Consider the following 18,481-nt stretch of genomic DNA (forward strand, 5'->3'; position numbering starts at 1 on the left):
GATGATTCAAGACTAAAGGAAGACAATGCGCTTTATCACACCATTGAGTTAGATTTGTGAAATGTAACCTATTCCTTGAAAATAGTGTAGAAGCTTTTACGTTTGATCTGGAAGCTTCAGCTACATATTGTGATAGCTAACATTTAGACTAAGAGTATAGCATCAAGTACTTCTTTTCTTTGTTTGTAATGAATAATTCAAAGTTTTTTGAGGGCAGCACTTATCAATTCCAAGGAATTCTCAAAGAAATTTATCACGAAGAAAAAATAAAATCCTCCCTTACTTTTTTTTTGCTGTGATGTTAATGTCCAAACTTTCAGGGGAAAATTACTCAATAATATATGTCGCTATAACATTGATTCAGCAAAAGGACAAAAGTAGCCTACATTATCACACTATTGAAAGGAATTTAGCAATATTTATCACACTATTGAAAGGAATTTAGCAAAAATTTAATACACTGAATAGTAGAAGGGGACAATTTATTCCTATCAAAAAGTTCATTGACTATTCGTGTTTCAAATAGGTGTGCTATGTGGGTTTGCATATTATGAACCTCATTAGCCAAGACTTATCATGTCCAGACTTAAGTGTACAAAGAAAAAAGAAAGCAAAAAGTCATATAAATGTCCTTTTCAGGCCAAAATCAACCGACCCATAGGAAAAATCAGTAGATTTGAGCTACAGTCCACTTTGGGTATCAATGCCATAGAGACATATTAAAAAGAAAAAAAAGAAAAAATTTTATGGTGAATCTGGGCTTATCCTGGAATCATCTAGTTATATTTTTTAGTCGTATAGCGGACATGTAGACTTCACAATGTGAAGTTTTTGTCCAAGTTACGACCAGTTGATATAGTGCTAATTTTTTCTATCTTTCGTAGCAGATTTCTAAAAATTGCGTTGGCATGATGACGTGGTAGGCTGTACGGATTTCCACGTTTTGCATTGGTTGATGATGTGGCAGCTGTACGGATTTCCATGATTTACGTTGGCAGCTTTTTGGCTTTGCTTTTCGACCAGATGCTTTTAAGTTTGAAGGCTTTTTACTGTAAACTGCTTTTGGGGCCTAGGGCCTTTGAATATGAGGTTAGGGCTCATTCTTTGGCATGCTTCCTAGAGAAGGTGCAGAGTCTGGAGTACCGGCTTGTACTGTGTTGATGCAATATAAAGAAATACCCAAAGGGGCGCCAAGGTTTGGGGCCAATACTCTTTGGGGTGGAATTCCGCTACTCCGTGTCGCGTGTCGTCTCTCTCTATATTTCAGTTCAATTGTTATTAAAGTGCTAAAAGTCTGTTCAGTCTGTTCTTTTCTATTGGCACGTGGTGCCCGTTTTGTGACAGTGGTATCAGAGCATCAGGTGTGTGCTGAAAGCATACGGGTCCTCTAAAAGAGCAGACAGATCTATTGAAATTTTTATTTGAGGTATCTTCACCCTCCAACCCGAACTTATTAGCCACTCCCACCCTTACTTCATCGCGCATCGGGCGCGCTCCCGTCTTCACCGCTCATGTCTTGCAGGGCATAAGCCAATTAAGATCACTTGCAAGAGAAGGATCCAGATTTGTTTCAAGTCACTGTTTTTCTCAGAAGCAGTGCCTTGCAGATGTTGATGTCTACAGTTACCAAGCAGCATACTCCAAGTACTTGGCAAGCTTTCAAGAAAAAAAATAAAATTGCCCGAAGTTATATGGTTTCTGACATCTTCCTGCGGAGTACAACTTCTGGTAGAGTGGGGTATCCTGAAATGCTTGCCATGGAAACCCTAGCAGATTATAACTTGAAATTTCTCGACATCTATCAGTAGATGTCTCTTCACGAGCAGATGACCTTGGAGGTCTAGTGCGATTGCTATCTTGGGACTCTACCATCGTCGCCAAAGAAACACTGTTTGTCCAAGAGCTGATGGACCATGTGTGCTCGGCTACGACCCTATGGAATGAACCTAACCCTAATTTTTTGGTGTAGGTTTTAGGATGGAAAGTCAGTCGAGTTTTCGAGCTCGATTAATGTTGAGATTGCTTTTTTTAAGTTTGAAATATGTTTGAGAACTTGTTTGGTGATCCTGTTTGAAATTCGTTTGAAATGGATGGTATCTGTTTTGGACCTGTTTTGGTACCGATTTGAATTGTTTGACTCTGGTTTGATACTGGTTTTAATGATTGGTGATTTTACTTCCGGGTGGAGAAGTGAGAAATAGTGTTTTGGTATTGTTTGAACCTCGGAACGACACAGGCCGATGCGTGGGGAGCGTTTCGTTGTATGCTAGAAAACCTCTGAACGACGCAGGCTAATGCCTGGGAAGCGTTTGGTTATATGCTTGAACCTCCAAGCGACGTAGACTGCAACTGGGGAGCATTTGGTTGTACAGTCCTCTGAGCTCAGGGCCCGGACCTTTTTAGGTTATTTGCGGGGGGAGTGACGAGGTAGTCGTTGAGTAGCTTTATACCGCAGACCATTTGTCTCAGGGGAGTGCTCAGTTGCGCTGTTTGTTGTGTCTTGTAACATACATATGTAAGCATTTGCGTTGCATTGTGATGTGCCAACTACTGAATATTCCTGATTGGATGAGATTGCTTGGGTATGTAATTTTAGTGCATCAAGACACTCGTGGAAGATCGGTACGGTCTGGGTGTGATGGCTAATTTTACTACGCCGGATTATCAAGAGTTCGGATCTGGACGAAAGGAGAAGCTAACTCCTTGATCAAAAGAGCAGAAAGGAGAAGCTAACTCCTTGATCAAAAGAGCCAAAAGGAGAAACTAACTCTTTAATAAAAAGAGCAAACTGATTGTCCCTCGGAACGTCCCTCGGAAATTTTTGAACTAACTTGAGCTGTTTTGCAGATATGCTGTAATCGAGGACGATTACTCTCTTTCAAGAAGGGGAGATGTAACAAACTGCTGACGTGTCAAAGCCTAAAGATTGGAGCCAACTTACAGATGCCGGCCGAGGGGACTAAACCCTAAGAAGAGCAAGTAATAAAAGAAGTCCTACCAACTTATGGGGACCCCGTCCGATGGGGCCCCAAGTGACATAAAGGATTAAAATAAAGCAGGACCCGCACACACACAAATACTGATGACGTGGCAGATTTTCGAAAATTGCGCTTGGCATGATGACATGGCAGGTTGTACGGATTTCTGCGTTTTGCGCTGGCCAATGACGTGGTAGCTGTACGGATTTCCGTGATTTACGTTGGCAGCTTTTTGGCTTCGCTTTTGGACCAGATGCTTTTAAGTTTGAAGGCTTTTTACTGTAAATTGCTTTTGGGGCCTAGGGCCTTTAAATATGAGGTTAGGGCTCATTCTCTGGCATGCTTCCTGGAGAAGGTGCAGAGTTTGGAGTACCGGCTTATACTGTGTTGATGCAATATAAAGAAATAACGAAAGGGGTGCCAAGGTTTGGGGCCAATACTCTCTGGGTGGAATTCCACCACTCCGTGTCACGTGTCGTCTCTCTCTATATTTCAGTTAAGTTGTTATTAAAGTGCTAAAAGTCTGTTCAGTCTGTTCTTTTCTATTAACACTGGTGCCCGTCTTGTGATAGTCTCTGCAACATCCAGCTCTCTCAACATCTCCTCTGCAGTATCATAAAAAACTGTCTGATGATGGGCAGTCCTAGCATTGAAGTCTCCTAAAATGATGATGTCACCGTCTCTAGAGAACTCCCAGATGTCATTATCCAAAATAGAAAAGGGGGATTGTCCTCTCGATGGTGCATACACTGACGTACTCGAGGGAAAGTAGCAAATAGCAATGTAAAGATATCTGTTTGTCTCTGCTCTCAATCTCACCCACATGTACCTAGCTTGCGCGTCCCTGCGGGCTATATGTATCAATGGTTGCAAACTCCTGAATAACATTGTCACTTCTCCTGAGCCCCGCCCTCTGTGCTCTGATCGTGTCTCCATTCTACAGGCGGTCTCCTGTCTGTATCCACTAATGTGAGGCATAGTCTGCCCAGGGGCCTAATGTGTCTCTGAGTAGAAGATGATGTCTCTACCACTAAAACTTTCCTCAAAAGCACCCACATCAAGACGCATAGATCCATTACAATTCCAGGTAGCAACTTTGAGTATTGTCCCATAGGTCTCACACCATCGTGTGGAGCGTGGCTCCAGTATCACCACTCTTCCATCTCGGTAAAAAGCAATCTTATGTTTTTCCCTTGCCGCTCTAATCTCTGGTATTACCTCCTGCATATGAGTGATCTGTGAGAGGGTAAGATCATCCCCGAGAAAGATGCCCGTTTTCTTAAGAGTTGGTCTCTTTTTCAGAAAGTCCTTCGCTTCCATGGAGGGAAAATGAAGGATGAATGCCCTTTCTTTCGAGGTTTCCCTCTTGCTCCCATTTTTCTTGTTGCCTACTCTCCATGCTCTTGAGTGCATCGGCTCATGAACCCCCATCAAAGCCATGAGTTCTTTTACCTCTTCATCCACATTATCTTTGTCTTTAAGGTTGCAAATTCTCACATGTAGAGAGAGCACACGCCTTCTTTGCTCCTCTTCTAGTGTCAGGTTAATTATGTTGGGTGTGGACTGTTACCATATACATGTGGTAGTGATGTGTGTGAACACACTAGGACCGCCGGGGCATTTTTTCCCTCTTTAGGAGGTTTTTTCCCCCGTGCATTGTATATACGCCCATCACTCTAGGGCTATCAATCTTTCCATTGCACACTAAGTAACACACTCTCTATTGTGTGCCTTGAGCTTCCTTCGTCTTCTCCAAGCTGTGTGTGTTTCTTTGCAACCCTAATTCCAACAATTGGTATTAGAGCAGGTCACGTCCTCCAGGGCTTAGTCGCCAGCTGCTCCAGCATACGCCTGCTCACTTTCTCCGATTTCAGTGAGCTTTGGCGAGCGTTCGCAGGTCGACAAAAATTTTGGGAAAGCTTGAAGAGCTTGGTCTACTCAGAATTTTGATTTGGGCTCATTTCGGCCTCCGTTTCCACTACAGGCAGTACTGCACAGGCTATTTCGTCATTTTGTGCAAAATTTTTGTCAATGCCGTTTTCTGCATAACATAACAGGTGCCTTATAGTCTTCTACGGTTTGTGCTATATAGCACAAGTTGTTCCCGCTCCATTTCTCCTATTTTCGGGCAGTTTTCACATCAGGTGCAGCATTTACCATGGCTGACAACAACACAGATGTGTTCAAGATGTTTGCTGCTGAGGACAGGTTGGATGGGGACAACTACCCTATGTGGGCTTATATGATGCAACATGTTCTTGTGTCAAAGGGTGTCTGGAACATTGTGCAGGGCATTGATGTACGTCCTGGTTCTGAGGATGTAGGCGATGTTGAGGATGTTGCAGGTCTTGCTGCAAGGATTGCAATTGTTAGAGTTGTTTTGCCTTTTGCAGAACAAGCTCGTTGGGATGTTAAGGATGCGCAGACTCATGCATTGATTGCGTTGTCTGTGAAGCGCACCATTGTTCCTCACATCCGTTCAGCAAAATCTACAAAACAGGCTTGGGATATTCTAGCAAGTCTTTATGCAAGCCGCAATGAGGCTAAAATTGCTTTGCTGCGTAAAGATCTGGAGTCGAAGATTATGTATGAGGAAGATGATATGGACACTTTCCTTGCTAGTGTCAAGGATATCAATGAGCAACTTATTTTTGCAGGTTAAGTTATTTCAGACAGTTCCCTTGTGCAGACTGTTCTTGATGCCTTACCAGATTCTTACCAGACTTTTGCTAGTACTTGGAGACTTATGACCCAAGGAAATCTAGAAGTTGTTAAGTTTGATGCATTATGCACATTGCTGTTGCAAGAGTCACTTTCCAGAAAAAACAGGACTAGGTAGCTTGCAATTGAACAGGCTTTTATGGCTTCTCAAAGAAAGGGTGGTAACAGTAATGCAGCCACTTCCTATGGTTCTGCTACGAGTGGCAAAATTTTTGTTCCTAATGCTTCTGCTGGCAGCACTTCGTCTGGCAATTCTGGTGATAAGGGCAAAAAGAAGATGCGTTGCCATTATTGTAAAGCCAATGATCACTTGATCAAGTCGTGTCCTAAGTTGAAGGCCAAAGAGGCTAAGAAGAAGAGAGGGTGGTTCCACTACAAATGCTGGTTCCACTACAAATGCAGCCATTGTTGAGTCTTCTCTGAAAGGAGTCTGTGTTGCTGATGTTGATGCAGAATGGGCATTTAGCGCAGAGTGCACTTACAATCCTGCTGTCCATGATGCATGCTTGTTAGTTGCTGCAGATTCACATGTGTGGTATTTCGACAGTGGTGCTACAAAGCACATTACCTCACATCGTGAATTGTTTACCTCTCTCGAGTCTGTCCCTCATGGGAATTCAGTCACTTGTGCCAACAACGCCTCTTATCCAGTTCAGGGAGTTGGAAAGATTGTGCTCACTGTTGCTAATGGCAGTTCCTTTACACTTGTTGATGCACTTTATGTACTTGGGATCAAGAAGAATCTCTTGTCTGTATCCGCACTTGCTAGACTTGGACTTGTAGTCAAATTTGTGGATGATAGATGTACAGTTCATGATCTGAGTTTTGGTGATGAAATTGTTGCATCTGGGCTTTTGTGCTGTGGGCTGTATAAGCTCACTTTGTATGACAAGTGTGGACAAAATTTTGCAAATGCTGTTGCAGATTCAAGGGCTATTTCAGATGCAAAACTTTGGCATGCACGTTCTGGTCATCTGAATTTTGCCAGTTTGCTGTGTTTGCAGAAATCTGATATGGTTGCTTCTTTGCCACCTCTTGAAGCACTTGTCAAACATGTTTGTGAAGGCTGTATTTTGGGTAAGATGCAGCGTTCTAAATTTCCAAAGGATGGTTCAGTTCGGGCCACATGCAGGTTGCAGCTTGTGCATAGTGATGTTTGTGGGCCCATGCAAACTCCGTCCTTGGGAAATTACCCGTACTTCGTGACTTTCATTGATGATTACTCCATGCATGCATGGGTATTTCCGCTTAAAGCGAAGTCCGAAGTCTTTATGTGCTTCAAACAATTTCTGGCTATGGCTGAAAATGTCTCGGAATATACTCTGGGCACCCTCCGTTCAGATCGAGGGGGGGAGTATATGTCTCATGAATTTAATGCATTTCTGGCTAGTCGTGGGATAAAACACCAATGTATAGTGCCTTATACGCCTCAGCAAAATGGTGTTGCTGAGAGGAAAAACAGGTCACTGACGGAAATCGCACGATGTATGGTCAAAAGTCAAGCTTTGCCGCATTCTTTTTGGCTTGAGGCCATCATGTGTGCCACTTATGTACTAAACAGGTGTCCTACGAAAGCTTTGCAGTCTATCATTCCATATGAAGCATGGCATGATAGAAAGCCTTCTATTGAGCACATGCGTGTTTTTGGCTGTTTGGCATATGCTTTGGTGCCACAAGTGCAGCGCAGAAAATTGGATGATAAGGCTGTCAAATGTATTTTTGTTGGTTATAGTGCTGAAAGCAAAGGTTACAGGTTGTATCATCCGCAAACAAAACGTATTCTGGTTTCTTGGGATGTAGTGTTTGTGGAAGATTCTGTTCAGCCCTTGCTGTCATGTACTAGAGACAGTAATGTAAGCTCACAGGACATTTATGACACTTTGTTGCCTCTTTTCAGTGGTGGAAATACGAATGTAAGTTCCAATGAGGCAAATGTACAGCCTATGGGGGTTTCTGAAAATGTTTTAGATAAGCCTATTACTGATGCAGATGTACATGATGTACTTGATGAGGAAAGGGCTGAAAATGAGCAGGCTAGAGGTATGCCAAAATGGTTGGTGCACACTTTGCATGACAGTAAATTGGATGCACCTTTGTCTAGTCGTACTCGTTCAGGCTCTCGCCATGCATCTTATGCATCAGATTGTTATGCTTTGGTTGTGTCTAGTTTACATGATGTTGAGGAGCCTCTGTCTTTTGATGAAGCACAGAATTGAGAAAATTGGATGGCTGCCATGCAATTAGAATATGATGCACTTATAGAGAATGACACATGGACTTTATGTGATTTGCCTCTTGGCAAAAAGGCCATTGGTACGAAGTGGGTTTACAAGTTGAAACGCAAGCCGGATGGTGAGATCGATCGCCATAAGGCTCGACTTGTTGCAAAGGGTTATGCACAGCAAAAAGGCATAGATTATGAAGAGACTTTTGCTCCCACTTGTCGTATGACTACTGTGCGTTTTCTATGTGCATTGGCAGCTCATTTTGGTTGGGATGTACATCAATCAGACATTGTTACTGCTTTCTTGAATGGTGACATATTTGAGGAAGTTTATGTAACGCAGCCTCGCGGTTTTTCATAAAAGGACAAGAGGACAAAGTGTGCAAATGTAACAAGGCTTTGTATGGGTTGAAGCAATCTCCTCGTGCTTGGTATGAGAAAGCTGACACTCATTTGGTCAAACAAGGCTTTCGTAACAGTCCAACAGAAAGCACATTGTATGTAAAGCGTGAGGGTGATGTACTTCTCATTGTGGTTCTTTATGTTGATGATTTGCTGATCACTGGACCAAATGAGAGACATATTGCTGAATTTAAGGCTGATTTGAATGCTACTTTCAAGATGAAAGATTTGGGGTTGTTGCATCATTACTTGGGTATACAGTTTAAGTAGTGTGATGGTGGTATTGCCTTGTGTTAGAAAAGTTACATAGAGACATTGCTATGTAAGTTTGGACTTGAGGATTGCAAACCTATTGCCACTCCCATGGAAACAGGTTTGAAGTTGAGTCTACATGATGCTGGCGATCTTGCTGATGTCACTCTTTACCAAACTGCTGTTGGCTGCCTCATTTATGTATGCAACACGAGGCCAGATATTCAGTTTGCAGTCTCACAGGTCAGCAGATTTATGCATAGCCCAGGGTCTAAGCATTGGCAAGCTGTCAAGAGGATTTTCCGCTACCTTAGTGGCACTTTACATCTTGGCTTGTTTTATCCCAAGGGGGGATCATTGCCGCCAGACTTACATGCTTTTTCGGACTCAGATTGGGCTGGTTGTTTTGACACGCGAGTGTCCACAAGTGGTTTTTGTTTCATGCTTGGCAGTTCATGTATATCATGGTTGAGCAAGAAGCAACCTACCGTGGCCACTTCGAGTTGTGAGGCTGAGTACAGGGCAGTCTTCACAACTACGGTTGAGTGTGTATGGCTCAGACGCCTTATGGCTGATTTGGGTGTCGGACAGGACACTGCCAACACTATCTACACTGACAGTCAGAGCGCATTGGCAGTTGCGAGGAACCCAGTTTTTCATGCTCGCACAAAGCACATTGAGGTGCATTACCACTATGTCAGGGAGAGGCTCTCAACAGGAGAGATCAGCTTGGCTTATGTGCCAACACAGGACAACCTTGCCGATCTTTTCACAAAGGCATTGTCTCGTGAGAAGCTTGAAGCTTTCCGCAAAGCTTTGGGCTTACTCCCCTTTGTGGACTGATCCTGTCTTCAGGGCATGGCACTTCCCTTTACTCATGTGCCAGCTCTCGTTCACCGCATCACTCCAGGGGGGATTTGTTACCATATACATGTGGTAGTGATGTGTGTGAACACACTAGGACCGCCGGGGCATTTTTTCCCTCTTTAGGAGGTTTTTTCCCCCGTGCATTGTATATATGCCCATCACTCTAGGGCTATCAATCTTTCCATTGCACACTAAGTAACACACTCTCTATTGTGTGCCTTGAGCTTCCTTCGTCTTCTCCAAGCTGTGTGTGTTTCTCTGCAACCCTAATTCCAACATGGACGTTGTTGTTTCCTTGCTTTTTCCCTTCTTGGCAACCTCAATCTATTTCTCTGCCTCATCTGCCTTCTGTTGAGTCTTGTGATAACGTCCACCCAAGATGTCGTCAGTTCTTTGTGCTGCTCTTCCCCATCTTTGATGGCTCGCACTTGTTCTTTGGTCGTGTTGAGCTCTTCGATTACTGAAGGTTGCAATTCTCCTTCTTCAAGTGTATTTCCTGATTGTGCCTCAGCGAGCTCCCTCTTGAGTGACGCAATCTCTTCGTCTTGGGCCGTCACACGATCTCTCAATGCAGTGATCTTGCTTTCTTGGGCAGAACCTGCTCTTGTTGTACCTAGTAGGTGGCGGTTGATCTTGTTAATGGTCTCGACCATTTCTTCTTTGCACTTTTGGGCTGCGTCCTCTAAGGGGTCGGGTTTGTCATTTTACTTCCTCGTGGTTGGACATTACTAACAAACAAACAAATGAGACGAAGTGTTGTGGAGATCTACACACACCGGGGCTTCCGCATTATGCATACATGTTCCCACATTAAGCATACATGGCGCATTCAATTTCTACAATTTTCTGTGATTTCCTAAAAATCTGCAATTTTGCAATTTCTGAGTTTTGATGAAATCTTCTATTTCCTGCTCTGATCTGTCCTGCGATAATTCTGCGCAGAAAACTGCCTGTTGTAATTGAGAAAATCTACTCGATGAAGTCTGTAGAATATGAACAAATTCGATTTGAAAAAAAAATCTGCGGCAGCAGGGGGGGGGGGCGGCTGGGCGGGGTGTAGTTGGTGGGGGGGAGAAAGTGGCGCGAGGAGGGGGGGGGACTGGATTGCAGGGCAGCGCGAGGGCAAATGGGGGCAGGGCTGCGGGACTGCAGAGAGCGTGGGCAGGGCTGCAGCGTGAGCAGGCAGCTACGAGAAGGGGGGGGGGGATTATAGGGCAGAGAGAGAGAGAGAGAGAGAGAGAGAGAGAGAGAGAGAGAGAGAGAGAGGGGGCCTCCTCCGTCGTAAATTCTAAACCAGTTGTACCACATCAACCTACCAATGGCCAGTTATGGGCACTAGCGATTGACACACAAGGATGTCCTCTCGAGTGCAAGACATACAGGGGTTTCCCCTTGAGGGCAACTCAGAGAGCAACATGTATCTTCCAACGTGAGTTAAGGGGGGCTGAAACAAGGACAATGATGAAGGGCAGCGACACACTCACGTAAAATAAGCTTTTAGGTGAGAGAGAGAGAGAGAGAGAGAGAGAGAGAGAGAGAGAGAGAGAGAGAGAGAGAGATTAACGTCAGGGGAGGCTGAACTTGATCTATAGGACAAAGATATTTCATTACATTCCACTTCGGGTGTCGATAAAAAGAAAGTCAAAAATCAAAAGAAGGGATTGTAGTATCCTCCTCGAGACTGTTATGACTCATAAGAGTTTACATCACAATGGGATATAGCGTGGTGAAAATAGTTATAAATTCAAGTAGGATGTGGATTCACCCCCTTTCGGGAGTGGGGTGTGGAATTGTCCGATGAGTGCTTTCCCAGCTCTGTATATTGCCCATTTGCCATTCTTCCTTGCTTCTCTGATTTTGGCCAACTCTGCTGGCCTATCTTAAGCTGCAGTGGGGTTAGTTCATGAGCTATCCATACCTTTGTCCCTTGGAGGGACCTTGTCTGCTTCATGATTGCTATTTTCTCAGATTTGCCCCAATATAAGACCTTTACCTGTGTGCCTTTGACTACGATGAAAGTGGGTTCCCCTAAGTCCACGAAAGGAATGATTTTGCTTAGCTGTGCTTTAAGAACATCTGTTTCTAATACATAATCATCTTCAAGCTTTGGGCAATGTTTTTCGTATCCCAGCCTAAGGGAAGCCCACCTATTTTGACTTGATTTTGTATGCCTTCGACCCTTTCCTTTTCTTTGATTACTGACATGAACTCTTTAACAAAATGTGCCAAGTTTGATGAATTTAGCTTTATCACATGACTTGTTATTTCTTTTTGTAATGTCTCTGTCATGGGGCCTCTCCTGCTTCCTGTTGGTGTGTCTTCATGGTCAGCATTTGTGTTTGCAACTCACTGATCTGTTCATCCTTCTTGATAATTTCCTTCTTCATGTCTGCCATTTCTGCTTGAAGTTTCTTCAACTTTTGCAGGAGAATGACTCCCATGCCGACGGCTTGGATGATGGAATAGATTGTGTTAATTAAGGCTGTGGCAAATGTCTTCTTCTTCTCCATCTGTTGCTTCTTCTTCTATCTGGAGGAAGGGGAGGCTGTCATGGAGACCTAAGTGGATCCCCTCTCCCCCCTTAGGACAGCCGCCCTACTACTGTGGCCTAAAAAGCAGCAGACTGGAGTGCAGTGAGCTTGAGGCGGGGGGGGGGGGGGGGGGGGGGGGGGGGGGGGGGGCAGGCGGTGCGCAGGCAGGAGGCAGGAGAGGGCGCCCCCCTTGCGCGCGAGAGAGAGAGAGAGAGAGAGAGAGAGAGAGAGAGAGAGAGAGAGAAGAAGAAGAAGAAGAGAGTTTTAACATCGTAGGAAACTATCCCAAGAGACCTTAAAGATCTAGCCGACGAGGAGTTGTACTCAAGGCCTGTTATTCAAGAGGGAAATTGCATAACCAATCTACCACACTTGGGTGATAGAAAGGTTATACCATTTTCCTCTTTTTATTAGCACGCACACACACACACCCGAGAAGAAGAAAGAGAGAGAAGAAGAAGAAGAAGAAGAAGAAGAAGAGAGTTTTAATGTCGTAGGAAACTATCCCAAGTGACCTTAAAGGTCTAGCCGACGAGGAGTTGAACTCGACCTGTTATGAGAGAGAGAGAGAGAGAGAGAGAGAGAGAGAGAGAGAGAGAGAGAGACCTGATGGGGTCCCAACCAACCCTCTCAAGGGCCCCCACATTGTTACCATTGTGTTATTTGCTTTTGATTCCGTAAATGGAATGTACACACATGCAGTACCTCAAGTGCAGACTCTACTAACTCGAATGGGGATGTCACCTCGGTAACTCTTCAAGATGAAGCACCTCTGGGGCTGATTTGATGCACCTTTCGCTTCGTCTCGATGTGGGATTGCCGATCGGGGTAGATCTGGGGTTGATTTGTGTTCTTGATGAGAGAGGAATGAAGGGCTGAAAAGGCAGATCTCGATGATGCCGATGATGGACAACAATGGGAGCACTCGATGCGGCGAAGGAATGGTCGAGAAGAGGCTCAATGGGCTGCCGAAGTACCGGACTGCATTTGGATGGCTGGGTTTAGCAGATCTCGCACATCTCCTGCGGAGAAGTCGGATGAAACCTGAAAACGCTAGCTGATCTGGTAGCGCTAGGGCTGGTCTGCTACTGGTGCTAGCTGCAATTGATGCCAGAGAGATGGACCAAGCTCCTCCCTTTATAGGTGAGTTTTATTGGTTATAAACTCCTCGAGGCTTAGGTAGGGAAAAACCTTTGTCAAATTCTTATAAAATAAATCATTAAAATGATTTATTAACAAGCTTGATCAGGGCTAAGTTTTTGGGTGAAATTGTCGCACATTTGCTGAGCCAGGAATTCGATTGACACGGGGAATGGCTCGTTGAATTCCTCTTAACGTAAAACTACATGCAGTCATGCCAGATGCCCATCGTAGTGTAACAACGCCTGTCAAAATGCTATTACAATCCATTTATGCAAGAGGGTTCCAAAACTGGAAAACCTAATCTATTGAGCTCGTTCGGACATGCATGCCTTGTGAACATGCTCACAAAATTTCCGGTACTAATCCTCCTAGGATTCTAGACACTTCTATCGAGGGATAGATGCAAAATTGGCTCTGGAAGTCGATGAAGCATGTTCATGTGGCACACACAGCCATGTGCACGTGACATGGGATTTGAATGCTCTTCATCCTCCCGCAAACCAATAGTAGGACGGATGTGTTCCTCTAACGGATTTCATTGCTGGAACCCATGTGTCAGCGCTGTAGAAAGTTGGATTGGATCCTCTGTAGGAGAAGAAACGTTTGAGCTTTGATACCATTGTAACCGGCTTGGACAGCCAAGCAAGAAACAATAGCAAGACTCGAATAGAAAGTGGAACAAACTCAACACCGGAACTGATAGTAGAGAGAGAGAGAGAGAGAGAGAGAGAGAGAGAGAGAGAGAGAGAGAGAAGAGTCAACATGAAATGGCGGAGTTCTGTTTCTAGATGCACTGGCCCCAAAGTTTAGGGCCCCATCCAGTATTTCTTTCTTTATTGATAATTATGGAGTACAACTGTTAGAGATGGAGACTCTGCAACTTGCAACCATGCAATGATCTGCTAGACTCCCCCTCAAGGAACTCTTTTATAGACCCTAAACTGGGCACCCCCAAAAGCTTGCAACTGCTAAAATCAGCCGGCCTGAAAAGCTTCCAAAATCCGCCGTACAGGTGCCATGTCAGCAGCCCGTAAATTGCGGTGCGATTTGCAGCAGCCTGTACGGAAAATTGCCATGTCATCAGCTTTTCCAATTTTTGAGCTTCAGTTTTTGGTCCTGCCTTTAATGTACAGTGTTGGCTAGTGTGACACGTCGTCAAAGTTGTGACATTATTACCTATACTGGCTTATGTTTATAACACAAATTCGCATACTCATGCTTGCTGAGAGATACCAATCATGCACATACACATACTTATGTTTGAACTTTGATTCCTGGCAACAACTTGACTGTTCTGTGTGTAATTGGTAACCAGTTCTATAGTAGGAGTCTCCATAGTTGCAAGATAGGCGTATGCCTACTGCTATGTCCTGTATGTGCTTTTGATACAGCTCAACAAGTTGTTCTAGTGTTTCTTTGTTCAGTGGTATTGGTGATGGCATATGTACAGTTTATTCTACATGGAGGGCATTCAAGTCAGGAATTTTAAAAAATGTGGTTCATAGGAGTAAGATATAGAAATATATGCTCCTTTGGATGGATGGTAGATATTGAGGGCATTGGGGCAACTCTTTTCAGACATCTTCATTCTAAGATATGTTAAAGACTGCTTGCCATGTTTTGGATAACCTTTGGAGTTACATATAAGTAATCAGATGATAACTTGTTTGGCTGCACGACAGATTTGGGGCTACCTTATTATGATAGAAGTTCGTTGAAACTTTTCCAAAACGTTTTCAAGTCAAGGGATTTTTTAAAACTATCCCAGGTACATGCAGCATACGAAGCTTCAACTCTCAGGAGGCTTTTAAATCTCATCTACTTTATTCATAACAATTTATGCACAATGACTTATCTCAGCAAGCTCTGTTTGCCTATATTTGTATCTTGTCACTAATTGTTAATTGTAACTAAAACTCTATGGTGACGTTTCAAACTTTGCTGAAACCCTTTCAGAACTTTTATAAAACTTGTTTCAGACAAAACTTTCAAAATTTGATGGCAACTATGGATTGGAACTTGGGAGCTCTTGCACACGCACTCAATCAGGGGTTGGATTTAGACAACTGTGACAATCACAGACAGAAGCATTGAAGATAATGTTTGGATGGAAAGAAGCATTGCTATGATATTATGGTCTTCTCAGGGTGCTTGCCGCTCTCTCTTGATGAGAAGATTGATTTTTTTGGTCCTGTGGTATGCTGTAACAGCCATATAGGTGCAAGCAGAGGAACTCCTTTACTTAGCCATGCTGTCAAGGTTTAATTGGCAGCCCTTATCTCATGCAGTCTAGCTTAAACCTTATGCATGTGAGTCTCTGCAGATTGTTGTGATGGATTGTCATCTTGATGATATGAAAATTATTCGAGGAAGTTTATGGCTATGAATTTTATTTTCCTTGTGTAAGGCATGCAATGCAGTGAAGCAAGCATCAATTTTACACACATGAAGCAATTTGCAGTGCATGAAGGTGGTTATAATGGACATCCCGTACAGCTTTCCATTCTTTGGCCTCTGGTCTTTGGTCTTTTCGAAGTTTGGTTATATCTTGGTCGGTCTTTGGTCTTTTCATTTGTTAATGATTTTGAGACATACTGAAATTTTCTTGACTTTTGCAGGAAAAAATTATTTGTCCAAGCACCTAATTCTCGATTTGCTTTTGTGGGTGAGAGAGAATAAACCTCCTGCCCATATGCTTCTCATTTCTGGTGATAAGGAGTTTTCAAGTGTTCTGCACAAACTTCATATGAGAGGTTATAATGTTCTCTTGGCTCACCCTGAAGGAGACATTTCTAAGGATCTTCTTAGTGCTGCAAGTAAAGTTTGGGTGTGGGATAAGATGATGAAGGGTACAGAGGTATCTGCATTGTCACCAAACTACAACTGTCTGCCACAATCCTATAGGGCAGTTAACCCTACCAAATCACGGTGCTGTTATCACCAGGAAGTCCAACCTGAACGTGTTGATGTGGACCAGGATCCTACAAGTCATGGTTTAAAGAGAAAACCACTGAACATTCCAAAGAGAATTGTGGAACAGGTTCTTGATATTATCAGATCAAGACCTAGTGGTTTCAGTGTGTCAGCTTTAAGGCGACAATTGGTCAGGTCGAATATCACTCTTGACAAGGATCTTTATGGTCATAAGGATTTACTGTCTTTCTTACTAGCGATTCCAAATTTGAAAGCAAGGCTCCTTTGGACTAGTGATAAAACCAGAACCTTTTTTTTCACCGAGAATCTTGATGAAAGCACAAACATAAATGAGGATAGCAAGGGTGCACTTTCTACCAGCCCTGATAGCAAAAATGCGAAGCAAGAGATGTTTAATTCTATGCTGGGAGAAAAGTGCTCGGTTATTAAGATGAAAAAAGTTTCTTGCTTGCAACAGCTCAATGATAAATCACCACTTGATCAGTGTAGTGAGGAAAGCATTGCAGAAGTTTCCTCTGGTGTCGGCTTGTTACTTAATGACAAGGAAACAAAATCACCAGGATTTTTCTCAGGTGGTGTAACTGCACTTTCATCTCTATGGAACAAAACACAGTTCAAATTGATGGCTTTGAGAAATGCTTGGCAGTTTGTCAGTCCTAAAGCTTCCAAAAAACAGCAGATATGTTCAAGATTATCTTTTATCGATAAGGGTAAAGAAAGCAAGCCTATAAATGAGAACATTAATGCAGAGTCACATATCAGCTCTGTTTCATCTTCAAGTCCAGAAAAGGAGAAAAAGGTTGACATTGCCTACAGCAACATATCAAACGAAACCATACAAGGGGACAGACACAAGATTGTGCGTCAGAGTGGTGGTTGTGCAGCTTTAGAAGATGAGCAAGAGGACGGCAAATCACAGTTGCTTGGAAAGAGGTATGTGTTAGGTAGCCCTGATTGTTTTAGAACACAGCAGAGCATGACTGGAACAAGTTTAGGATCAGACAGGCGAGGAAGGCAATGTGGGCGGCATAATGAGGATGGTGCTACAACTGTTTTGCACAAGGACAACTTTGCCTTTACTGATCCAAGGTTGATAGATGAATTGTGTGAAGATGCAATTTTATACGTTTGGAATGAGGGCTCTACTATGTGCACCAGATCAATCACTGCGTAAGTCTTGTTGACTTTCTCATCGTTTTTGGTCTCAATAGAGATATTGAAGTAGTGAAATCTATTCTCTTCAGTAATGTATAGCCCATTTTTGACTTGTTTTTATTTACTTCCCCGCCCCAAAAACCCACCTTAGACTTCATGGAGAGACTACATCTCCGTTTCATGCATTGTTATGAATGCTCTTGGAAATGAAGAAGGAGCCTGCACTTTATTTTCTGGCACATAAAAGATCCCTATATTAGTTTGTAAAACTGGCTAATGGGCTACTGCATTGTTATGAATGCTCTTGGAAATGAAGAAGGGGCCTGCACTTTATTTTCTGGCGCGTAAAAGATCCCTATATTAGTTTGTAAAACTGGCTAATGGGCTACATCACCCCTATCACTATACAAAGAGAGGAGACTCTCCTAGAGTAAATGACAAAAAATGTACAATGTCTTCATCAAAGAATGGGAGGGGGAAAGAGCCAAACATGAAGAAAGGTCCTTGCCTAAGCTTCCTTGGATGGTGTCATGCTGTTTGTTGAGTGTGCTAGAAATCGTGAACCGTCACCATGGGTGGCTCGGGTAGCTCCTCAAAAACATGAAAACACCGAGCCCTTACCAGAGGCCTAGGCTGCTGATTAATTCCCATCTAAGGTCTTTCTCTTGAGTCCATGTCATTTTTGAAAAGTGTGGCATAAGGCACTCCTTAGGGTGCCCCTCTTGTAGTCTAATGACTAGGCTCTCCTTCTTCTGTCTCATAGCCAAGTGTTGGCCCTGAGCTAGCTGACCATGCCATCGGCCCCAATGAAAACTGTGACTCGAAGGAGGATGAGAGCCATCGCACAACCAAACTTCTTGTGCGTGCGGACTGTCCCATACACAATGATGCTGTGTCTTAACTGGATGCCCACACCCAAGGCAAATCAAGGAACAATTATTGTAAGCTAGCCAGACTTCCACCGCTGCCCCTCTGTCTGCAATCAACCACTAATAAACAGAATTCTGCGAGTCTCACAATTCGCCCAGAGTCGTTACCAGTATCATGTACAATGTCTTCGGTGATGCCTAGTCGTTGCCAATGCTGCATTGTCGTCGGTATGGTATCTTGCCTAGACATCAAAACATGACTGCCAAGCTATGCAGTGTGCTACAAGAAAGGAACCCCAAGATCGATGCCCGGGGGGCGGGGGACGGAGTATTCCTGCCACAAGCACTCCTCAGGGTCCCACTGTAATTGTGCTAAAGGCCGTTTTCCAAAAGCCCATAATCTCC

At 43.6% G+C, this 18,481-nt stretch overlaps 1 protein-coding gene across 9 annotated transcripts in view; it reads left to right on the top strand.

Moving 5' to 3' along the window:
- Nucleotides 1-18,481, top strand: part of LOC147430394 (uncharacterized) — a 66,711-nt gene that overhangs the window by 447 nt on the left and 47,783 nt on the right. For 3 of the 9 annotated variants that reach the window (XR_015185785.1, XM_086494855.1, XM_086494849.1), the window contains exon 2: nucleotides 15,737-17,222. Coding sequence is in view for 8 of the 9 variants with exons in the window: in XM_086494855.1 (XP_086350981.1) it covers nucleotides 15,737-17,222 (1,486 nt within the window). In the remaining variant the exon portion in view is untranslated. Of the gene's footprint in view, nucleotides 1-14,800; nucleotides 14,887-15,074; nucleotides 15,589-15,736; nucleotides 17,227-18,481 lie in introns of those variants that run through there. The other 6 variants (XM_086494850.1, XM_086494852.1, XM_086494853.1 and 3 more) reach the window with 6 other exon arrangements.

Source organism: Adiantum capillus-veneris, chromosome 22 (genome assembly GCF_014529385.1).
Source record: "Adiantum capillus-veneris isolate H3 chromosome 22, ASM1452938v2, whole genome shotgun sequence".
NCBI classification, from domain to species: domain Eukaryota; kingdom Viridiplantae; phylum Streptophyta; class Polypodiopsida; order Polypodiales; family Pteridaceae; genus Adiantum; species Adiantum capillus-veneris.